Raw genomic sequence first — 26,254 nt, 5'->3', positions numbered from 1 at the left:
TGTGCAGCGGTTGCACATCTCCATCTGCCGTCATGAGCTCATGTCCACATTACTCATGAGGAGAGAATGCATTGTTGTGTTGTTTTTAAGACACAGCGCCCGCCTGGCCCTCAACAATGAATGCGGCCTCAGAAATCTGCCTTGAATCGGCCACAGGACACAATGCGAGCAGCACATACTTTCCTGTGCAGCCTTTATATGGAGGATTAGTCTCACCTTAGTGGCCTGCGGTCGGGGAAAGATGTTCTGAATGGAGGTACAGAGGGGATGATGTCCAGTTAGCACAACTGCAGCTTTCACTGGGTAAAGGAGGAGGCCTGGACTGGGCAAAGGTGGAGACTATGTCATTGTGCCAAAAACGTATGTATGTGTGTGTGTGTGTGCGTGTGTGTGTGTGTGTGGGTGTGTGTATACTCCGCTGCTCTTTGTGCTGGAAAACACTGCAGGAGAATCTTCACGCAGCTCTTTATTTGTGTGTGTATGTGTGTGTGTTAGTGTGTGTGTTAATGTGTTTAGAAGTGTGTGTTAGTGTAGGGGTTAGTGTGTTTGTGTGTGTCAGTGTGTTTGTATTTGTGTTGGTGTGTGGTTGTCTATGAGTTTGTGTGTGTGTGTTAATGTGTGTGTGTGTCAGTGTTTTGTATGTGTGTTTTTGTTAGTGTGGGGGTTAGTGTGGTTGCGTGTGTTAATGTGTTTGTTAGTGTGTGTGCGTGTGTGTCAGTGTGGTTGTGTGTTAGTGTGTGTATGTGTTTGCATGCATGTGTTAGTGTAGGCGTTAGTGTGTGTTAATGTGTTTGTGTGTGTGTGCATGTGTGTAAGTGTCAAAGTTTTGGTATGCGTGTGTGTTTCTATGTGAGTGAGAGTGTGTGTGTGTGGATGTGTTTGTGTGTTCATGTGTGTTTGTTTGCGTCTGTTTTTATGTGTGTTAATGTGTTTGAGTGTACGTACGTGTGTTTGTATGCATATTTTGTCTCTGTTAATGTGTTTGTGTGTATGTTAGTGTGTGTGATTCTCTAGTTAATATGGTAACACAACAACAACAACAGTAATTAATCTGTTGTGGTGATTCTATAGTTGCTAAGGTAACACAACTGTAGTCATGAACCTGTTGTGGTGATTCAATAGTTGCTATGGTAACACAACAACTAAAGTAATTAATAGTTATGGGGATTCTATAATTGGTATGGTAACACAACGACTGTAGTAATGAACCTGTTGTGGTGATTCTACAGTTGCTATGGTAACTCAACAGATAGCAATTAATATGTTGTGGTGATTCTATAGTTGCTATGGTAACAACAACTGCAGTAATATAAACAAATTACAGAATAGGGTAGTTTTCTACAACTAGAGTGTATTTTACTACAATACACCACAGTTTACTGTAGTAAAAAGTTGTAAATACTATAAATATACAGTATGACTATAGTATAGCTCAAATATATTAGTGTTGCCTATAAAGTAGTGTGTGTATATATATATATATATATATATATGTGGAATTTACTTAGTTAATTTGGGTAAAAAATGTGTTCATTTCTGACCTGGAGTCATAGACCAGATTTTCAGTTGCCATGTTTTCAAAAGCAACTACAATATATCTTTGATGATATGGATATAAAAACATGCATCTGAGAAGCTGAGCCAATATTCATCCACGGCACATGTGCACAAGGTATGTCTGGATATGATGAAATGCTGCTATAATACATTCTGCTGTTTACTGGTCACTGTTATTAAATATATATCTATCAAGACTCTTTGTTACGAATCCTTTTCTGCTTGAACAATGACAGGTTTTAAATTGTCTTAAGATTGATTAAAAAATATGACAGAATTCATTTGTTTCTTTATTATTTTACATTTCTGCAAATTTAAGAAATAGATTATATCAGAATCCTCAACAACAAAACAAACAATGTGAATCCTTGATCGTTAAATGAAAAACCACACGCCGCTAGATAATGAGAAACTAGTTATTAATCTGTTGTGGTGATTCTATAGTTGCTATGGTAACACAGCAACTAGTAATTAATCTGTTGTGGTGATTCTATAGTTGCTATGGTAACACAGCAACTAGTAATTAATCTGTTGTGGTGATTGTATAGTTGCTTTGGTAACATTACAACGCTACGTCCGACAGATCGCATTTATGTCTTTCCTTTGTTTCATACTTTTAGAACCTGATTTAACACATTTGAATCTGTGGTGATTTTATAGTTGCCATGGTAACACAACAACTTGTAATTGATCTGGCGTGGTGATTCTATTGTTGCTATGGTAAAAAGTTATTAATCTGTTGTGATTCTATAGTTGCTATGGTAACATAACAACTAGTAATTGATCTGTTGTGGTGATTCTATAGTTGCTATGGGAACACAGCAACTAGTAATTAATCTGTCGTGGTGATTCTTTAGTTGCTATGGTAACAACTAGTAAATAATCTGTTGTGGTGTCTTTAGTTGCTATGGTAACAACTAGTAATTAATCTGTTGTGGTGATTCTATAGTTGCTATGGTAACGCAACAACTAGTAATTAATCTGTTGTGGTGATTCTATAGTTGCTATGGGAACAACTAGTAATTAATCTGTTGTGGTGATTCTATAGTTGCTATGGTAACACAACAACTAGTAATTAATCTGTTGTGGTGACTCTATAGTTGCTATGGTAACGCAACAACTAGTAATTAATCTGTTGTGGTGATTCTATAGTTGCTATGGGAACAACTAATAATTAATCTGTTGTGGTGACTACAGTTGCTATGGAAACACAACAACTATAGTAATTAATCTGTTGTGGTGATTCTGTAGTTGCTATGGTGACACAACTAAGATTGATACAAAAATATGACAGAATTCATTTGTTTATTGTTTTACATTTTCTTTCAGATTAAAGAAATAAATTATATCAGAATCCTCAACAACAAAACAAACTCCTACAATGTGAATCCTCGATCGTTAAATGAATAACCACACGCCGCTAGATAATGAGTAACAAAAATATGCAAACTATACATGATAAATAAGAGTGATTTGAGGAAAATGCTTCTACATGCTCTCATATATCATCATCTGATGTCCTGCGATGTTCATCATACAGCTAAATTATACTTATTTACACTTTTCCTTTGAAATATATTACAGATCATGATTGTGTGTGTCATTAGATTTGAACACAGGAAGTAAACAGACAAATCCACGATTGAAGCACAAAATCTGCAAAACGAGGAGCGTTGCTGAACTAAAAACACACCACACATTCGTCTACGGCGGTTTACAAAGCAGAAAATATATTACACTGAAACCCAAACTGCAAACTATTAATAAACAAGCCTATCCCACTGACAATGTGAAACAACACACACACACACACACCAAATACACATGTAGATTTGAATAGAAAGCTGACCATTGACCTATTAAAGGAGCATGTGTGATGAAGGAGTGGAGGAAAGTGTCCTGTAGGTGGCGCTCTCGCTCTCTTTCTTCACAGGTAGGAGGGAGACTTGAACTCCTCGGGAACGTCACTGTCTAGTTTGCAGATCACCTTGTAGATGGCTTTCTTCCAGGACGGGTCTGAGTCTTTGGAGAGGGAGATGGCGCTGTAAAACTCCTGAAGCGTGACTTCGGCCACCTCCAGGAATCTGTCTGGAACCTGACGGACAAAACGGTGGGTTATTATTCATATTTATTTATTACTGTCAACAAAAGAAGACTGCTAAAGACTTGTAACCTTACAGAGGGGATAAAAAAAAAAGCAAAAACACCTAAAGCTCAACATTTTTTGAACAGCGCTCTCATTTCTGCAGCGCTTAAAACACTTCGGCATTACTTGCGCAAGATGTAGTGCACGTAGAGTAACTGTCGTAAACATTACTCAAAGTCTGAGTATACAGCAGCCTTTTCACGAGTTTACACTTAGCTGAAAATCAATAAAGCGTATTTGGCATGCTGTCCCGGGAGAGAGCCTTGAGCTCGTAATATCCTCGAGCCCGGGGCTCCCTCCCGTTAGAAGGGCGAGAGCGGAGTTGGAGCTCAGGTAGGTCTCGAGGACTCCCCTGCTTGTCGCCGCGTGAGAAGTGTTGACTAGTGTTGTTTTCGGTGATAATTTGGTTTAGTCGATTGGCTATGGTTTATGTTTTTGGACGGTGGGAGGAAACCGGGGGACCCGGGGGAAATCCACGCGAACACGGGAAGAACATGTAAACTCCACACAGAAACACCAACCAGCCCAATAGGAGGTTGGACCAGCGGTGTTCCTGCTGTGAGGCAACAGTGCTAGCCACTGGGCCACCGTGTCGCCCTATTGGAAAAAGGGGGAGGAAGTAGGGGTGGAAGGTGGGAAGCTTCAAGACGAAGATAACTGGAGGGAAAAACTCTGGTTATTTATAATGCATCCGTAATCATCTAATGGGTCAGATTACGGAGCTAATGAGAAGCCAGCCGTGTTGATCATAAGCACGTGATCCTCTCGAAATTAGTTTATGAATAAACCACACTTAAAGAGCAGTGAGTATTACACTGATGCGTTTACGTGCAATTTGTGCGTGTGTGAAAACGTAACATTCTGTAGCGCATTTAATTATTGCTTAAGGCGATTTCAGTCACTATACAGTAGACATCCGTCATCTCATCAGTGACTTGTGGTCTAAACGGTCTCTCTGTTACTGCATGTTTTTTGTCTTGAGTAGGGATGCTCATTTCGGTTAATTTTGCCAACAGACAACCGCCGCTCGTTAACCGAATATTAACTGGTCAGATTTAATTATTATTTAATTTAATAAAATAACTGGCGTGTCTCTTTTGTGTCTGACACATTAAATATTGCATTTTAAAATACTGATTTATTTAAACATGCGAACATAATAACAACAGAACAATAACAGAGCATCTTCACGCAGCTGCAGTGTTTCCAACAGCACCGAATAAACTAAATAAAAAGATTAGGAGAAATAGTCCTGCCCTCCATATTCATTCATTCATTTTCTTTTCAGCTTAGTCCCTTTATTAATCTGGGGTCACCACAGCGGAATGAACCGCCAACTTATCCAGCACATATTTATGTGATAGATGCCCTTCCAGCTGCAACCCATCACTGGGAAACACCCACACACACTCATTCACACACTCATACACTACGGCCAGTTTAGTTGATCAATTCCCCCTATAGCGAAAGTGTTTGGACTGTGGGGGAAACCGGAGCACCCGGAGGAAACCCACACCAACACGGGGAGAAACTCCACACAGAAACACTAACTGACCCAGCTGGGACTCAAACCAGCGACCTTCCTACTGTGAGGCCACAGTGCTAACCACTGAGCCACCGTGCCGCCCTCTGATGTATTTTGGATCTTAATTTTACTGTATTTTTACTTGTATAACTTTATCAGTGCTGAGCTGCGCTGACTCCATCTACATTGTAGAAATAACCATGAGTTGCTTTGAACCCAAAATACAGTGTCAGGATCATTAGGTGAGCGCTGCGGACGGACTCTTTGATTTTCTGTTGCTCTGAATTTAACTGCTCGGAAAACGCATGATTCCCATGGCAGGAATGCAGCACTTTGAAGGACCCGTCTGCGGTGCGAGGCTGGGAAGAAGGCATTATTTCCCCAACAGTAGCTCCGCTCGCTGGGTTTCTCGCGCACCTCCAGACACAAAAGCGGACCCTGGGAAAGGAATGTCTTGGTTGGGAGGTAAAGACAACTGTCTCCGCTGGTTCCCATCGGTCGACCCGTCACTCTTGGGATTTTCGGGCTTCTTTCGCATCAGTAGCAATCTGAACGGCAGTCAGGCGTGGCCCGAGCATAATCTCAAGTTGTTTTAGCAGATGCTGCAGCTTCCTCTTCCCACAGTTTGATGCAGCAGCAGCGCCGGGCTCGGGATCATGCGGATCCACGGCTGCGCAGACGCAGGTGCGGGTCAGAGCCAGGACAGAAACATGGGCTGCGTGTCAGTTAGCTCCCTAGCTCATCACCAGGTCGTGTGCATGAATTCAAGCACTACACTGTGAAAAGTGGCTAGTCAACTATACTTTAAACAGAGAGAGTGAACTTGTTGCCTTATAATCAACCCAGGCTCATTCTGAAAACGTAGTCCGGTGGATGTTCCTGGAGACCGCGAAATACGTCCCGGGAGGTATATATGGCTGCAGTTTTTGTTTGTGCAAATCTGTCAGAGGCTGCTGTGTGCACTTTTTCGTATCTCAAATGTCTCTCGCGAGCGCCCACGCTGTTCTCACGTAAACCCACCAGAGGCCGCTGTCGGACGACCGTCCATCTGACTGACTGAATGATTGACTGGGCGACCGGCCAATCGACTGACCTCCCCCCCTCCTCCTTCCCTGAACCCAACCAATTTTACCGATTGACCCGCCCACCCACTTACTTCCCTAAACCCAACCAACGGTTTACAAAATCTGTCCAGAAAAAGAAAAGCCCTCGTCTGATTTTTACCACGTTTTCAGATTTTCACCGCATTCTCAACCCTGTTTACTCACTCGCTCATTTTATTTTTTGGATTCTGTCTTTGTCTCACCTGATTACTGGAACCGCTCTTCCCCGGACTCGAACCCGGTCGCTGTTGTCATGGTCAACTCCTCTCTACGTCTCAAGTCCGTGGACGTACAAAGCGTCAAAAGGAACGGCGTCACACCGCCCCCCAGCGTTCGCATAAAACAACTAAATGCAGCCATACGTACCTCACGGGACGTATTCCGCGGTCTCCAGAAACGTCCACGGGACTACGTTTTCAGAATGAGCCTGGGTTGCTTATAATTATTGAGTACAAACCCATGTTGGTGTGGGTTTCCTCCGGGTGCTCCGGTTTCCCCCACAGTCCAAACACATGCGCTATAGGAGAGTTGATGAACTAAATTGGCCGTAGTGTATGACTGTGAATGACTGTGTATAGGTGTTTCCCAGTACTGGGTTGTGGCTGGAAGAGCATCCGCTGCGTAAAACCTATTCTGGAATATTTGGCGGTTCATTCTGCTGTGGCGACCCCTGATTAATAAGGGACTAAGCTGAAGGAAAATGAATGAAATTAACGTATCTAGTCATCTGAATATCATTCTGAATAAAAATATTAAGTTAAACTTTGCTTAACTTAAAAATGTTAGCTGACACCTGATTAGCATATTAAAATTAAGTTAAAGTAACATACAAACATCTGTAGTCATGACGTTCTGGCATGTAATGTCTTTCACAGTGTAAGATGAGATGTGTTCTGTGTGTAAAGAGTACCTGGAAGTCGTTGGCTTTGTTGTAGTGCATGTTAAGTGCGCGGAAGAGCTCGGACTCTCTGCTGACCGATATGTCTTTCACATCGGTAACGCCGTCGATGATGGCCTGACGAGCAAACTTCTCCATCTGGATGTAGTAGAACTCCCGGAAGTTACTGAACCACTTGATGAGCTGAGACGTGATGCAGCGGTTAAACTAAACACAACACAAAAACACCAGAGTCAGAAGAAACATACGTAATCAGTGCAAAAAGCACTTACACCAATAAAATAACCACATTTTTCAATATGAAAAGTCCACGAGATCAAGATCCCATAATGCAATTTTGTATATTTTTTACAGTGCAAGTGGAGCGTTCACTTTACATTTTAAAATAACTTTAGTGGAAATAGTCTATGGGTGAAATGATGTTTGCTCATCATTCAGTGTAATTGAGGAAACAGATGAAACAACACACTCAAACTGAGCTGTACTTATTCAAACAAATCAAAGAATAAAATGAAAGGTGATTCTGTTTGAAATGATCAGAATCTTCTTACTGACAAATGAGTTTAAAAAAAGTGTAAAGATTTCAGAAGGAAATTAATTGGGGCCAATCTAAGATCCTGGTGTCTTTAAATGATTCTCCTGCTCGTATTTATTTGACAGAAGAGGCAGTTTATTTGTTTGATTAACTTTAAAAGAAGAGTGGACCACTGAAAACTATGTTATGTTATGTTATGTTATGTTATGTTATGTTATGTTATGTTATGTTATGTTATGTTATGGTATGTTATGTTATGTTATGTTGTTATGTTATGGTATGAACAAAGTGCATCCAGCAGGTTGTTACCTCAGAATAAAGCCTGATGGATTTATCAGCAGCCCAATGTGAAGCGCAGCACAGTTGTGGAAGACTGAAGGGTTTATTCTGAGAGAACGTTCTGGATGTACTTTATCCCACTTTTTACACAGCTACTTGCCACAAAACAAAGGAAATTGAACACAAAAACATTTTTCTGAACCATAATATTTTATTAAATCTTAAATTAAACACAAAGCTGAGAGAAACTAAAACAGCTGATGGAGTATACGCTAACCTGAGCATTATCCAGACACTAGATGGCACCAAACAGTCCAAAACACAAAGCTGAGAGAAACTAAAACAGCTGAGGGAGTATACACTAACCTGAGCATTATTCAGACACTAGATGGCGCCAAAGAGTCCAAAAGAGTCAAAACAGATTCTCAGTTCCCAAATGAGTTTGTGTTATTCAGCGGTTGTTATCTGGGAATAATACACCTTTGTATGTACTGACCAATTAGAATCGAGTGTTCCAGACTGTCGTGTAATAAGTCATGTTATGTTATGAATGAGGACTCTACATTTGGTAGAAATAAGTAAACAAACTGAATATACATGAAAACGATAAAAGGGGAAAAACAACTAAATTTAAAGGTTTAATTGTTTAGATTTTGAATGCTTGCTATTTAGTCTTTGACCCATAAATTGTAATTTAACAACCAAGAACAACTGATAAAGCGTCAAGCACCAGTGATTTACATTCTTGCGACACGAATGATACGATTCAAGCGAATGAAGCGGCGCGAATTGAACGTCTTGATTGTGAGATGCACTTAACACATGAAACGTGATTCGCTCGAGTTGGAAAATCTGGACTTTAGTGGACATTTGCACAGCGTTAACCAATCAGGAGTTTGCTTTTGTAGCCGCGTGATCTCCTTCAGGTTAGTCCCTTTATCAGGGGTCACCACAGCAGAATGAACCGCCAACTTATCCAACATATGAACAACCCAGAACTGGGAAACACTCATACACACTGACATTCACACACATACATTACGGCCAATTTAGCTTATTCAATTAACCTATAGCGCATGTGTTTGGACTGCGCATACTCTACACAGAAATGCCAACAGCTGGGGCTCAAACCAGAGACCTTCTTGCTGTGAGGCGACAGTGCTAATTACTGAGCCACAGTGGCGCAATCTGTTGTTGGTGTCCCAAAGGGAAATCATCTTGCAGACACCGGACAACAGCTCATCAAACTTGGCTCGGCTCAGTCTGAAGCACCGCTGAAAGCCTCCATCATCCAGGTATAGTTTCTGGAGGAGCTGATGGACACGGCGCCGAATGAATCTACGCTGTTTATCAGCGCTCCTAAAGCACATCAACACAGCTACTCTCTCAATAAAATCCATGTCAGCGAATTTGACGTGCGAATGAAGCAAGTAATCTCCAAATGTTTTCGTGAATAGCGCAATTCATTCGCGCATGCCATGCCTGGTGTGAACAGCATCACTGGCAGAGCTGTGAGAAAAGCAAAACGCTATTGGGTGTTTTTTTTAAAAGGGGAGGAGCTATCCAATGCCCTGCCTTCTCTTCATGTTTCAGTTGACATTACGTCAGACATCGAATAAATAACGCACATTTAAAAGGGCTTCACGCAAGCTTTAAAGGCACAGATCACCCAAAAATGAAAACGCTGTTAGCATTATTTGAGGGAACTTTGATGTGTCTTTCCGCCAGTTTCTTGCTTTCCAGCCTATTTTGAGGCCCTCTGTCTGTTTAATCAGCTGTATTCACCACTGCTCTTTCCCAGCCGATGTCTTGCACGCAGAATAGCATCTATCCAAACAGCAGGCCAAACGCTGTCTTCACATTAGCGCTGTTATCATAACTGCTCATCCGGCGACTGAGACGCTCAAAGAGGCTTCTCCAGGCGGACGGTGAGAAACGCTCAGAAGGACACTTCTCTCTGGGCTGATGGGAATGCAGTCGGACACTGGGATTAGCCGGCTCTTTGTGTGCTCCGACTCTTCCCACAGGAGCAGGACGGAGCGCGCTGATGTCCCGCGGTCAGAACAGCCCGGACGACATCAAACACACACACACACACAGACAAGATACTGTGTCCAGAGCTGTGGCAGAAATCAGTCCAGGGCTCTTATTTATAAAAAATTGCGTAGAAACCTCAGTGTACATGAGCTCAGCTTTACGGTGTACCTCGAACGATATCAAAAAAAAAAACTGAAATGGCCAAAACTTAATTTTTAAAATGGACTCCCCTTTGGTGATGTTGGGGGCTGTTTTTGCCCGATTGACTTCCATTATAATCACATTTTTTGATTGAGCCATGACAGCATATAATCATGCATACTTGATTGTTGGTGGTTTTCACCTGTTGGGAAGAGGGACAATGGGTCATTTTTACTGTTGATCATCAGTTGGCAGCATTAACCCTTTAGATAGGCCTGTGCTAAAGAGTAGACTATTGTGTGTGCAGAAATACACCTACTGTGTTTACTGTGTTCTGAGAGCTGAGGGGCTGAGATTGAGTTTCTAAGACACATCAAGGTAAGTGCGAGGGGTGTGAACCTACACAGGTCTCACGGTTGGGTTGGGTTTGATTACAATTATCATGCCATCGATTCGGTTCAATCCGATATCATGGTGCATTGACGATGGTTTCCATACACAATTATACATAACTAACTAGGAGCATGTCTGTGGTGCTGATTTGGATTAGTCGATTAACTTCAGTCACCTGTTTTTGGACGGTGGGAGGAAACCGGGTAACCCGGGGGAAACCCACGTGGGCACGGGGAGAACGTGTAAACTCCACACAGAAACATCTGCTGGTTTGGTAAAGCCAGGAACCAGAGACGTTCTTGCTGTGAGGCAACAGTGCTAACCACTGGGCCACCGTGCGGATCTAGGAAGAAGGAGGAGTAGGGGTGGAAGGGGGAAATCTTCAAAACGAAGATAGCGGTGGTACGTAACCCAGGGTATTTGTAGTGGCTTAGGAGTCGGCTGATTGGTGCATTGAGAATTGGATAATGCGGATCCAGCCGCTAGCAATCATAAGCACGTGATCCTCTCGAAATTAGTTTATAAATAAACTTCACAAAGAAGTCTACAGCTCACAGCGCAGAAGCATTAAGTGCGTGTCTGAATCCACTTTTGCTATTTTAAGGATGGTAAAATCCGCTCTGCGCCCGGCGCATGGTCTAACAGGGTTGTGCTTATTCTCTTAATGAGTTCTGGGTCTGTTTTGAACATAACGTACATTAAACCAATCAGAGTCTCGTCTCTCATTCCCTTTAAGAGTCAGTTGCGTCGCTCCATGGCGCGTTTGCTATTTACATGGCGACTTTGTAAGTGTAAAAACTGAACGCTTCACTAGAGAAAACAGTTAAACAGAGCATCTGCAGCGCGAGGATAAAGAACGAGCCTCCTCCATTCAGCCTCTTTACTTTCTCTTTACTTTTACTCCTTTACTTTGGTGGAGTGAGGAAACGGTGGAAACTCACTCCACTGAACACATCCATTAGCCCACATATTTAATTTCCTTTGTTACGCTCAAAGATTTGCTTCAAAACTATTTCTAAATTCAGTTCTAATCTCCAGCAGAGGATAATAATGAAGTGTGCTGGACTTTAGACCTGCTTTTAGTTGGTCAATGGTGCGGTCTATTTCAGTTCCTGAAAATAGCAACACGTCAACAATGCGCCTTAACACACCTCCTGTTCAGCACACACACACACACACACACACACACACACACACACGAGTCCACAGAGTGGCGCAAATGGATTTACTATTTAACCAACGCTGAGCAAAACGTGAAAATTACTGTTGCGCTGGTCTAAAAATAGCAACAAATCACGCCAAACACGTTTTGCACCTTATTGCGCCGTGTATGATAGGACACAGTCTTGTTTTCAGAAATAATTTAATATTAAGTGAGTTTTTCCTTCAAAACAAGTTAATAATCTTATATCAAAGTGACAACAAGACTATTTATCCTACCCCATTGACAGATTATTCTGCTTGTTGCAGGAAAAAAACATAATTACCCAATTTTGACTCATTATTTCATAAAAAACGCTGATATTCGCAGTCAGTGATATCTGGTAAAAACGAGTAACAAGTGTTGTGTTAATGATGATTTTAGCTTTGAGAGAAGCTCTGCCGTGTGTGTGTGTGTGTGTGTGTGTGCGTGTGTGTGTGTGTGTGTGCATTGTTAGAGTGTTAATAATGAGGGACGGTGAGACGCTGAGAGCCAACAACAAAGCCATGAAATAACAGCAGTGTTCGGTAGCGCGACCTTTTTCCTGATGTGTCGACTCATCACAACACTTGTGCCTCAGGACACGTCACACACTCACAGGTCACACCGCTAGACACACACACACTTGTTTTTGTGAATTGTTGGGACATTCCATTGGTTTCCATTGTGTTTATACTTCACAATCTGTATTTTCTATAGCCGTCCCAGACCCTACACCTTTATACTCTCTGAGAAACTCATGCTGTGGGATTCAGAAGCCTGAGGAGAAATGAGGATATCAGCACCTTCTGCTATACCTGTGTCATACCGGTGATATTATACAGAATTGTGTCCTGATGTGTCAAACACACACACACACACACACACACACACACACACACACATACACACACACACACACACACACAGAAACATGCACACACACAAATACACATACATACACATATATACACACACACACACACAGAGAGAGCGAGACAGAGACGCGCACACAAATACACATACACATACACACACACTCACACATTCATACACACACTCATATAAGCACACACACTCATACACACACAGTCATGTAAACACACACACAGCTCTCTCTCTCTGTCTCTCTCACACACACACACACACACACAGAGGGCTATGGGTCAGTATGGTGGGCTCAGCGCTCCTCTATTGTTGTGTGCTGAAAGCGGAGCGGCTGAAGGGTTAACGCTGAATAGAGGAGGTTGTGCTCCTCTCCGCCGCCTCTTTTGTCTCCTTTTGCTGACTTGAGAAACTCTTCATTTAACTCTGTCACCGTTAAACCAGCGATTCAGGAGTCGTCGCCGAAGCTCCAGCCTCGCAGTTTGTGTCAGCTAGCAGAAACACAGCTTTCTGAACACACACGTGGACTAATGATACACACTGACTGCTAGAGCTAAACTGTGCTGGTGTGTGTGTGTGTGATAACCGCTTATTACCATAAACCGCCATCAACATTAGAAGTACACAGCATTTTAAACGAAACAATTATTCATTCATTCATTTTCTTTTCAGCTTAGTCCTATTATAAATCAGGGGTCGCCACAGCAGAATGAACCGCCAACTATTCTAGCATGTGTTTTACGCAGCAGATGTCCTTCCAGCTGCAACCCAGTGCTGGTAAACACCCATAGACACTCATTCACACACACACTCATACACTACAGCCAATTTAGTTCATCAATTTGCCTACAGTGCATGTGGGGAGAACATGCAAACTCCACACAGAAACGCCAACTGACCCAGCCGGGACTCAAACCAGCGACCTTCTTGCTATATACACATACACTACCTGCAAAAGTCTTGTCGCCTATCTAAGTTATAGGAGCAACAAATAATAACTCGACTTCTAGTTGATGATTTGGTATCAGAAGTGTCTTATATGAAAGGTAAAGGCCTCTAGATGAGGCTTATTTGAGCACAATATAATCTGATCATGTCTTGATGTTGACTGATTTGATTAGGACAGTAAGGTCTGACTCTGCTTAGACTAAAGTCTGCTCACTGAACCTTCAATAATGTCCAGTATAGAATATGTGCTCATGCTGCAGTGGATACAGAATGAATATTGTGTCTGACTCCATCATGAGCTTGGAGGACTGCATCCATACATCTCTGCAATGACTCAAATCACTGATTAATAAAGTCATCTGGAATGGTGAAGAAAGCCTTCTTGCAGGACTCCCAGAGTTCATCAAGAGTCTTTGTGTTCATCTTCAACGCCTCCTCCTTCATCTTACCCCAGACGTGCTCAATAATATTTATGTCTGGTGACTGGGCTGGACAATCCTGGAGCAGCTTGACCTTCTTTGCTTTCAGGAGCTTTGATGTGGAGGCTGAAGTATGAGAAGGAGCGCTATCCTGCTGGAGAATTGTCCCTCTCCTGTGGTTTGTAATGTAATGGGCAGCACAAATGTCTTGATACCTCAGGCTGTTGATGTTGATCATCCACTCTGCAGATCTCTCGCATGCCCCCATACTGAATGTGGACCCCAAACCATGATTTCTCCTTCACCAAACTTGACTGATTTCTATGAGAATCTTGGTCCATGCTGGTTCCAGTAGGTCTTCTGCAGTATTGGTGATGATTGGGATGCAGATCAGCAGATGATTCATCTGAAAAATCCACCTTCTGCCACTTTTCCAAATGATCAACTAGAAGTCGAGTTATTATTTGTTGATCTTACAACTCCACAACAAGACTTTTGTCAGGTAGTGTGTATATATATATATATATATATATAATAAGTCCAATATCCTGAAAAATATAATTTGACTATAAGCAATTTACTCTTGCATTTAGTAAAATGATTATGTTATTAATAATATAGTATGCATTATAATATGTTAATTATAGTAATTATTATAGTATAAATGATATTTCTTAATGGTAATAAAAACTATTATTGGCCCATAGTTTGTCACAGTTTTAGACACGAGATTTTAAACCAACAGGAGACACACAGGATTTGATGACACTTATGTTTAAAGCATACCTTGACGTCAGGGAAGAAGTTTTTGAGCAGGTTTGAGCTGGGGTATCGCGTGTAGAAGAACATGAGCTTGGCTTTCTTCAGATGGTTCGGGGTCAAACCTTCCTGAATGTGAATCAGAGTTAAGGCCTCAAAAACACACAAACACACTGAAAAAAGTTCCACAACCACTGTAAATAAAAATTGATTAGTAACGTGAAGCAAGTTAACCAATCGCCTTCAGAGCAACCCGTTGACTTTACTCAAAAACTATGAAAGTAAACCCATTGTAACTTGTAACTGTTGACAACTTAATTTTTAGAATTGTGTCAATTTTACTTACTTTCTAAAAACAATAGAAAAAACACATGATTTAATGTGTTCCTCATGATTTTTATTATTTGTTTGTTTTCTAAATAAACACATATTCCAATTTTGGTTCCTGCAACACATTTCAAGAAGAGTTGTATTAGTAAAGCATTTCCCACGGTGTAATGTTGCTATTCCTTTTCACGCGCCACACATTCTCCATTGGAGACAGGTCGGGACTGCAGGCAGGCCAGTCCAGTACCTGTATCCTTTGCATTGTCTTGTTAAAATATGCATGGGCGTCCCTGGAGAAGAAGGCAACATATTGTGCTCTAAAATCTCTCTGTACTTTTCAGCATTAATGGAGCATCACAGAAGTGCAAGTTACCTTTGCCAAGGGCACTGACACAACCCCATACCATGACAGACCCTGACTTTTGGGACTTGTTGTTTGTTACAGTCTGGATGATCCTTTTCTTCTTTTCTTCTCGGTGTCCATTTCTCCCCAAAAAACCCTGAAATACTGATTCATCAGACCACAGTACATGTTTCCACTGTGTGATGGTCCATCCCAGATGCCTCCGAGCCCAGAGAAATCGACAGCGCTTCTGGACACTGATAATATAGGGCTTCCTTTTAGCACAGTATAGTTTTAACTGCCGTTTGTGGATGTAACTACATATTGTGGTGCTTGACTAAGGTTTACCGCAGTAGTCCTGAGCCCATGTGGTGATCTGGCTTCTAGATGAATGAGAATTCTTGATGCAGCGCCCCCTGAGGGATCGGAGGTCACGGTTGTTCAGCTTAGGCTTGTGCTCTTGTCCTTTACGCACTGAAATTCCTCCAGATTCCATCATTCTTTTAATGATGTTCTGCACTGTTGAAGGTGAAATATCCACACGTCTTCGTCTCTTTCTTTCAGGAACATTGTTTTTACACATTTCAATCGTTTTCTCATGTATTTGTTGGCAAACTGGCGATCCTCGGCCCATCTTTGCTCCTAAAGGACTAGACCTTTCTTCATGCTGCTTTTTAGTAAATTATAATTATAATCACCTGTTGAAACCACTGAGACACCATGCCACTCCTGAGAATACATGTTTTGATTAATATTAAACGCCATTTTTCAGCTTTACGTTGGTCCAAAGCAAAATTATAGCTTGATCTAAGGGTAAAAAGATAAATCCAAAATAAAAATCTACATTATAGTAAAGTACAAAACAACAGTGGTCTGTTTACAGTAGTAAACAATATTTCTACTTTCTGTGAATGTCATTTGTGTCTTGAACACAATATATTTATATATTTTAGATGAAATTAAATTGTAAAGTTGAACCAAAGTTAAATTATAGTTTGATAAAAACAGCGAATTTGAGTTTTTTTTTGAGTCATTTGTTACGTGTATGACGCAGTGTTAACCACTCGGACAGCATTCAGACAAACTAATAAACACCAATACGTTCTATTCATCAGTCCAAATGAATTAGCAGAGGAACAGCGCCGTATTGACCAGAGAGTCGATTAAGACACGACCGCATGCGCTAACTAGAAAAAGAGCCAAACAAATGAGATTAAGCACTTCAATTAGAGGCCTCCGTTTGCTCATATCTGTCCATAGTAATTGCTTTGCTGCCAAACAACCAGATGAAATGTTCTGTCAGCATAAAGAGGATCAGCACGCCTAAACAGAACTTTAAAATGTTAAATATTGAGCTCAAATAAACATGTTTGCTTCTTAAAGGGACTTTCTTTTTCATTTACTCACTTTTAAGTGGATCTAAAAGTGTCTTTCGTCTGTTGAACACAAAAGAAGATATTCTGAAGAATGTTGCGGGAAAAAAGAGTCATTGGCATGCATGGTATCCAGCAGGCACAGGATGTCAACATGACGTCAGATTGACGTTGTACCCCAACATCATGGATACGCTGCATTTTGTTTGCAAATGAAAATCGCGTTGTCGTCAGAACCCAACGTCAGGTGACGCCAGTGTCCAATGTCCAACCTAAAATCAACCAAATATCAACATCTAATGATGTTACAGCTTGACATTGTGTGGACATTACCACTATGACGTCTATCAGACGTTGGATTTTGGTTGTCATACCTGACGAATAAGTGTCAGTATTTTGACGTCAATATTCATTCATTTTCCTTCGGCTTAGTCCCTTATTTATCAGGGGTTGCCACAGTGGAATGAACCACTAACTATTCCAGCATATGTTTTACGCAGCGGAAACCCACACCAACATGAGGAGAACGTGCAAACTCCTTGACGTGAATGTGACCTTGGTTTAAGATGTTGCCTCAACATTGGATTTTGGTCACTTTCCAACACAACCTAAAATCAACCAAATAACAACATCATTTGACGTCATTATTGGACATTAAAATAACATTGTCCTTAGATGTTGGCTAGACATTGAATTTTGGTCACCTGACGTTACGACCTAAATCTAACCTAATATTAACGATGTTGTGTGGCTGCTGGGTAGAAGAAAAAAAACTACTGGCTGTTTTTTCCAGCATTCTTCTTTGTGAATTAATGAACCACCATTAATAGGATTTCCGAATGATACAATTATTTATTATACACATACACTGATGTTTGAGAGCAAAGCATCCTGCATGACAAGTGTCTTTAGTATTTTATATATAGTTGATGGCAAAATGATCAACCCTTCTGTGAAATTTTAATCCTGTTTTTAAATATTTCACAAATGCTATTTAATACATCATAACAGAACATATTTAAACATCTTCATTTTTATAACTCATTTATAAATGGTGGCTCAGTGGTTAGCACTGTGGCCTCACAGCAAGAAGGTCACTGGTTTGAGTCCCGGCTGGGTCAGTTGGCATTTCTGAGTGAAGTTTGCATGTTCTCCCCGTGTTGGCGTGGGTTTCCTCCAACACATGCGCTATAGGGGAATTGATGAACTATATTGGCCGTAGTGTATGAGTGTGTGTGAATGAGTGTGTATGGGTGTTTTCCCAGTACTGGGTTGCGGATAGAAGGACATCCGCTGCGTTAAACATATGCTGGAATAGTTGGCGGTTCATTCCGCTGTGGTGACCCCTGATAAATAAGGGACTAAGCTGAAGAAAAATGAATGAATGAACTAATTTCTAATCCCTGATTTCTATAGTCTTTGCCATGATGACAGTATATAATATAATACTAGTCATTTTGCAGGACACTCAAGTTAAAGTGCAATTTAAGAAATTTCTCACAGTATTTCCTCTAATATTATTTCTTCTGGAGAAAGTCTTATTTGTTTTATTTCAGCTAGAATAAAAGCAGTTTTTCATTGTTTTAAACCAAATTTAAGGTCAATATTATTAGCTCCTTCAGCAATATTAGTGTTGGATTGTCTCCAGATTAAACCACTGTTATACAATGACTTGCCTAATTACCCTAACTTTACCCTAATTACCCTAGTTAAGCCTTTAAATGTCACTTTAAGCTGAATACTAGTGTCTTGAAGAATATCTAGTCTAATATTATGTGCTGTCATCATGACAAAGAGAAAAGAAATCAGTGATTAGAGATGAGTTATTAACACTATTTAGATAATATATATAGATATCTAGATATATGCATATGTGTGAACACACACACAACACTCTTCTCATTGATGATGGTGTATAATGACGGCTGAGAGCTTGCTTTTCACAAACAACCAAAAGTGACCTCTCTCATCCACTCCAATCACATTGAGAGTGCAGAAACATATTCCGCACCTTTTCAAGTCCGAGGGAAAGGAAAAAAAGCAGAAAAAAATCAGAGAATTTCCAGAAGAGAAACTGTTGCTTTTTCTGCCTTTGAAAATTGGCTTTTGTTCCTAACAATTCTTATCAAAGCCTTGTATTCCTTTTTATTTGTCTTTTCCTGGACTTAAAGTCATTACTGAGCCCAGATTAAAGAAGATGCTACAATTTTCTTTGGGGTTACCGAGATCAAAGCAGAAATTCTCCTTGAAGTCTGCGTTAGTGGAACTGCTCACCGCTGCACTCAATTCAGCGATTGTTCGGCGAGCTGGAGAGCTGGTAGTTTGTTCAGCAATATCTCGATGTTAACTACTGTGTATTAAATAAAAACAGTCAACTGGAGGAAAAAAAGAGGGCTTTTTCACGTGCAGACGCTGCTAAACAAAGAGAGCGTCGTCCGCAGATGAAACGTCTTTTCTGCGACTCCTGCTCGTGTTTCTTGTGCTGCACGTTCACATGCTGAAAAAAAAAGCCAAAAAAAACACAGCTGAAAGTATCTCCTTAATATCTAAGCGAATACGTGGAAATCTGACCGCATGCAAGTGTCTTTTGGAAAAAAAAAAGGAGTGTTGAGTGTTTCTGCACTCGCTCAGATCTGCAACGTTTATACAACTAATAGAAAGCACTTCAGTCAGACTGTACATTAAAGGGATCATTAGTTAATGTATTTACTAACATGAACTAATTATGAGTACACAATACTTGTACAGCATTTATTCATCATAGTTGACCATTTACTAATACATTATTAATCTCCAAATGAATGCTTGTTAGCATTAAAGCACTGTGAGTTAATATTAACAACTGTGTTTTCATTAACTAACATAATCAAATACTGTAATAAATGTGCTGTTCATTGTTTGTTCTGTTGGTAAACGCATTAACCAACAGTAACTAATACGACCTAACTGTAGTGTGACCAACATCTCTTATTCTCAGAAATCGAATCGCTCGATAATCGAAACAAAAGTCTTCATTTATTGACACTCCTACAGCAATTATTAATTAATCTTAATGTTTTTATATTGCATGAGTTACTCTACACAAGCGACAAATGATCACTTCTAGAATTAACAGTTGAATTAATTATCTAATAAATAACATTAATACAATTTAGCAGCATTTATTGTTCTTTCCTTATTCTCAGAGATGTGATTCTGACAGCTCATTTATGTGTGTCTTTCAATTATTATCGTTGATAATTGCTCATTCTTAGTTTCAGTAATGAAACCACTTACCACTGAGACACCGTGCCAGCCGAACTAATATTAATCAATAATTAAAAATATACACTGCTCTAAAAAAATGCAGTAACACATTAGACTTAATGTAAAAAAATAGATATTTGATATTAATTTTAAGAGCAGCCTTTGGGAAATTAAATGTTTCCTTACACTTTTAGTATACTGATTTAAATCAGAAGTATTAGCCCTCCTGTTAAATTCAATTCTTTTATATTGTTCCTCACTTTCTATTTAACGAAAGGAAGATTTATTTCAACACATTTCCAAACATTGCAGTTTTAATAACTCATTTCTAATAATAACATATAATCATATTAGATTACAAACAACCCAACGAGTCGTTTAGCACATGTGCATCGCTGCTATTATGTTTACACATTTAATATTTGTCCTGAAGCGATTTACACCAACTCTATCAAACAAATCTACAATGATAAGGAATATGGTTACTTACTGAGTTATTAACGCACAGCAATACCACAGGAAGATCGGACTTTGAAGGAATAAACAACGACTACGTTTACATGAACGCCAGTAATCAAATTATTTGCATTAATCTGAATAAGACAATAATAAGATTAAGGTGTTAGGTGTAAGGTATTTCATGATCTTCTTCTACATTTTATAGCACATAATTCGATTAACGTCATTGCTTCATCACGCTATCCATGTTTCCTCCCGAGTTTTATGTCATTTTGGGTCTTTCATTTTTATTTTGTTGATTTTAACAGCAGTTTGGCACTTTCATGCATTCGATTTCTCTTTCGTTTGATTATGACCTTAATCAAATTAAATTAACAGGGTACATGGTAGAGTCTTAATTAGAGTACTGTCTTAATCATAATAAAATCGGATTATTGCTGTCCATGTAAACGTATTCATTGTGAGGAAAGCTCCCGGACAAGTCTGAACAAGTTCAACCCACGCATGCGCGAGACAGGCAGTTCTGTACAATTACTTACTCTATCATATCGGCCTAATTTTGATATCGGACCGATAACATTTATTAGCCGATATCGATATGGCCGCAGATTTATTGTGCAACTCTAGTTATAACTGGTTTCTTTTCTCTTTGCCATGATGACAGCACATAATATTAGACTAGATATTCTTCAAGACACTAGTATTCAGCTTAAAGTGACATTTAAAGGCTTCACTAGGGTAATTAGGGTAAAGTTAGTGTAATTAGGCAAGTCATTGTATAACAGTGGTTTATTCTGGAGACAATCCAAAACTAATATTGCTGAAGGAGCTAATAATATTGACCTTAAAGTGGGTTTAAAACTATTAAAAGCTGCTTTTATTCTAGCTGAAGTAAAACAAATAAGAATTTCTCCAGAAGAAATAATATTAGAGGAAATACTGTGAGAAATTTCTGACTCTGTTCAACATCATTTGAGAAATATTTGAAACACAAATCTATAATTTTGACTTCAACTGGATATATATTAATTCTATTTACTATGGTTTATAGTACATAATATTATATATGATATATTTATTTATCATTATATACAGTATATATTATTTTATCCTGTTTGTTGTTATGGTGAAACCTTTTTTTTCTTTGTAAGCAGCATTATATTTAGACCCCAAGCCATTTAGCTGCCTACACAGAACTCCACACATCAGGCTTTATATGTTTTTCTGAATGAGTTTGAAAGGATATATTGAGGGCCATGTAGGAGCTGCGGTCCGCCATGCTCTGCAGATCTGCCACCTCCATCTTGACATGCGGCATGCAGAGCGAGTCCATGGTCAGCATTCCCGCAGGAGCTGCACGCTGGTGCTGGAGCTGGTGACCCGCCACCGATGCACCGCTGACCTTTGACCTCACGCTCTCCCACGGGTGATCCAGAGACTCCGGCGACGCCCTCTCCAGCGTTGCAGGCAAACAGGGCAGCGCAGAAAACGCAGAGTGGGGGCCGAACTTCAGCAGGTGCTCCAGGATCTGGCTGTCGTGCAGAGGAGCGCTGTAGCCGAACTGAAACGGCGTCTGGTGGAGCGGAAAGGGACGTTTCACACCCTGACTCAACGAGGGCTTGCGAACCACAAGAGACAACGCTTCAGTCTGATCCTCAAAAGAGCTCCTGCTTTTGGGGATCTCCTCAGAATCCGACTGCTCCGAATGAGAGTCCGGATTGTTAGCGTTCTCGGTTTCTGCGTACTGCGGCGGACTCTGCTTCGGGAGACTCTTGGAGAGCTTCTTGAAGACCATATCGATGCTTTCGCTCACAGTTCTGCTCAGCTCGCATTTGAGAGTCTCCTGGAAACTCTTCACCGCTCTGTCCGAGCTGAAACCAAAGGTTTGGTTTTCACTCCTGTCATCATCAAGTTCTTCGTTCTCCAGATAGTTTTGATCGTAGACGTGCGAGATCTTCTCCTGGAGCTGATGGAGCAGGCGCTGCATGCTCTGGAGCTGCTCTTTCAGTTTGTGGCACTCTTCGTCTTTGCTGGACTTGGTTCTGCTGGGTTCCTGATGCTGCGGGAGCCTTTGTTTGCGTTTATTCTCCTTTCTACAGTCGCTATCCGCTTCTCCGTGTGTCCTGGCGTTTGGTGAACCTGCCATTCCCCGTATGATGTTCTCCACGCGGGCGCGTTTGGCCTGGAGGTGTTCATTAAGTGGCCGCTCTGCGTCTACACCAACAGACAGATCCTCACTGCCGCTCTGGTCCTCTGCTGGAAAATCATCCGTCGTGTTGGACTCGGAGTCGGCGTTAGTGGACGGCAGATACAGGAGGCTGCTGTCCAGCGACGTCAGCTTGCTGTGGATGGTTCTGCGCAGGAGGTGAGAGATGATGGAGCCGCTGTGGTAGGAAGCGAGAGGCTCTTCATATGCGCTTCTGCGGAAGCACGGCAGCAGATGATCGGGTTTGCTGACCTCCATGCAGCCGCCGTCGCTCGCTTTGTGCATGTTCGCTTCAGGTGGACTCAGATTCATGATTTTACAGACCTCCCGTAGGTGAAAATGAGCCCGGAAACTGCTGATCTTTGATACTCTGTGGAGAAAACAGTGAGATAAATATATTCAAATTAAATACTATTACACTGTACACTCTAAACATGACATTTGTTCAAACTATTTAATTAAATTGAGCTGAAACAACACAAGTCTTGAGATTTTTTGGGTGGACAATTTAATTGTTTTATGTTCAATCCACTTAAATTTGTAAGAATTTCTAAGTCAACTTAATTCCTTCATGTTGTCCCAACAGAAATTGATTAACGTAATCATTTTTACAAATTTCAGTGTATTGAACATAAAACCATTAATCTGTCTCCACCAAAAAGGCGTATGTTTTCAATTATGTTGTTTCAACTCATTATAAATAAGTAGTTTGAGTGTATTTTTTTGTGTGTACACATTCATTAGTGCATTTAATCTGTATTTAGGTCTTTTAATCTGTATTTAGATCTTTTAATCAGTATTTAGGTCTAAATTTAGGTCTTTTAATATGTATTTTGGTCTGTATTTATGTCTTTTAAATTGTATTTCGCCACACATTGCTGTTATTTCTCACTTTTAAAAAGAGCATTATTATGTTTTATTCATAAATACCTAGATATGTTCTGTTTTAAAAGAATTGAGAGAGTTCTGTTTATTAATTATAAATGAAAACACTTGTGTTTTATCTAAAACTAAGCTAACGGTATAGTATAGCGTACATAGTTCGTCAAAAAAATAGATAAAGTAACATTAAAATCGACGAGAAAATGAACTGAATGTATTACACATCTCTCCACAGAGCATTTTAGACTACATTTAACATAAATGAAGAGTTCAGATGCAAAAACCTCAAAATGTCGTCTGAAATTTCCATCGAAAATGAACATTTTTTCAGCCTCCTTTGTTTATGTTGAGATATTTCACTTTAAAGACCAGGAAAATGACGTATTCTTTGCATTAAATGTGATATTACTGAACATACACACAGGAGTCTGATAAATATACTCGTTTTAGAGGAGTTTTTTGCATCTAAGCTCTTCATATGTAATGTGTCAATATAGAGCATACTTTGTTTAATTTGAACATGTAAACACGTAGAGTTAATATCTTAGTACGTGTCTTTCACCTGTCTTATTTTGGTATTATCATTATAAGCTTTTAAACAATTACTCAATTAAACAATTACTGTGTTAAAATCGAAAACCATTGTTGTACGAGACATAGTTAGTCAAGATTTCTGAGGAAAAACTTAAAGCACACGAGGAGAGCTGAAAGCGCGCTTACCTGTTGCTTTGGAGACGCTTGACTGACAGACTGTGTGCTCGGCGCGGGCTCTCAGCGCACGACATTGGGTAGGCGTGGCTAGAGCCGCCCTTCATTAACATACCAGCCAATCACAAACTGCAAAGACTGTCTGATATTAATATGCAAACTACTGTCTGTCGGAAAGGTCGATAACAATGGGATACAGCTGCGGATACACACATCAATATAGCTCAATTTTTGCGATACTGTACAATAATCATAAATATTTATACATTATGGGATGGTGGGGATTATGGTTGGGGTAGGGGTAGACGTTAATAAAATACAATTTAATGGATAATATAAATATTAAGAATAATACTCTGCACTGTTTTTACATTACTGTGGTGGCTGGATTTATGGTTGGGGTAGAGGTAGACTTTAATTATATAATATAATTATAATAAATTATATTAATATTTCTCGTTAACTTCCACAGATGTGTTCCTTCTATTTTTTATTTATTTATTTTTATTGCAATTTTAGAACATACAAGGGCAATAACATGACATTAAATGGACATCAAAATAAATGCAATATAATATAATATTAATATAATATTAATAATATAAAATTTATAAGAAAAATTACAATTATTCAAAGAAAAGATTTAAGGCTTTAAGAGAATTAACAGTTCTTTTTGCTTTGGTATTTCTTGTTTCTTTTAACGTACACAGGTAATTACTTATTTTTATTTTAAAGTGAGTAAAATTACATTTTTTCACTGCCCATTTACATTTATGAATAAAAAATGTTCCATATATAACGAGCAAATTAACAAAAATTAATAAAATACCAAATTTTGAAAGATGTGTTCCTTTTAGCAACAACCACTGATAGTATAATATATAAATATATATATATATATATATAATATATATATATATATATGTTTTCTTTGTTGGAATCATTATTATTATTTTAAAAGGTTTGTTATGCCTCCTTTAAACATAAATCTTAGAAAAGTATTATTTTTGAACCTCGCCGTAAAGTAATAAGAAAAGGAAAATGCCGTCACTTATTTTAATTCATTTATGCGTATTTCATAAATTATCGCTGGTTGACTTTGATATATGTGCTCAGATAAATAAATAAACAAATAAATAAATAAATAAATAAATAAATAAATTAATTAATTAATTAATTAATTAATTAATTAATTAATTAATTAATTAATTAATTAATTAATTAATTAATTAATTAATTAATTAATTAATTAATTAATTAAAATACATTAAAGTGCCCTTAAAAGTTAAGTACCAGTCATAGACAGAACGTTTTTTAATGAAATACAGGGAATATGTGAATGTACATTATATATATATATGAGCTTTAAAATTAATATTTTATTTTGTAAAGTAAAAAGTATTATTTATAAAAAAAGAATTGATAAATAATATAGATTTTACATATGATTTTGCTGCACACTTATATTTACATTGCATGTCATTTTTTTGCATGTGAACCCATTTTAATTTCATTAACAACAGTAACTGGATACAGAAAAGATTATTTATAACATTGTGTGACTTTAGTTTGATAAAAATGCATACAAATCATGATACTTATGTTATACAACTTATAAAATATCAATACATACCAAGGATAAAAGAACAACAGAATAATAAATAAATTATAATTGATAAAAACTATACACACACACACACACACACACACACACACACACACACACACACACACACACACACACACACACACACACACATCAAAGATGAAAGAACAATAAAATAATAAATAAATAATAATTAAGTGATTACAAGACAAAAAAAGAAAAGAGCCCAGAGCCCAAAGTAAGTTTATTATTTATTCATTTACTGTTCTTTCATCCTTGATTCATATATATATATATAT

General features: G+C 39.2%; 1 protein-coding gene across 1 annotated transcript; it reads right to left on the bottom strand.

Annotated features, from left to right (window-relative positions):
* Positions 1-2,921: 2,921 nt before the first annotated feature.
* Positions 2,922-23,075, bottom strand: prox2 (prospero homeobox 2). The gene is made up of 4 exons (XM_056477350.1): positions 21,800-23,075; positions 14,833-14,940; positions 7,242-7,436; positions 2,922-3,652 (listed from the first exon to the last, which is right to left on the bottom strand). Exons 1-4 carry the CDS (start codon positions 23,069-23,071, stop codon positions 3,485-3,487), a joined length of 1,743 nt encoding a protein of 580 aa, XP_056333325.1. The 5' UTR covers positions 23,072-23,075; the 3' UTR covers positions 2,922-3,484.
* Positions 23,076-26,254: the final 3,179 nt, after the last annotated feature.

This window comes from Danio aesculapii, chromosome 17 (genome assembly GCF_903798145.1).
Source record: "Danio aesculapii chromosome 17, fDanAes4.1, whole genome shotgun sequence".
Classification (NCBI taxonomy): domain Eukaryota; kingdom Metazoa; phylum Chordata; class Actinopteri; order Cypriniformes; family Danionidae; genus Danio; species Danio aesculapii.
This window is presented reverse-complemented; position numbering and strand designations above follow the sequence as displayed.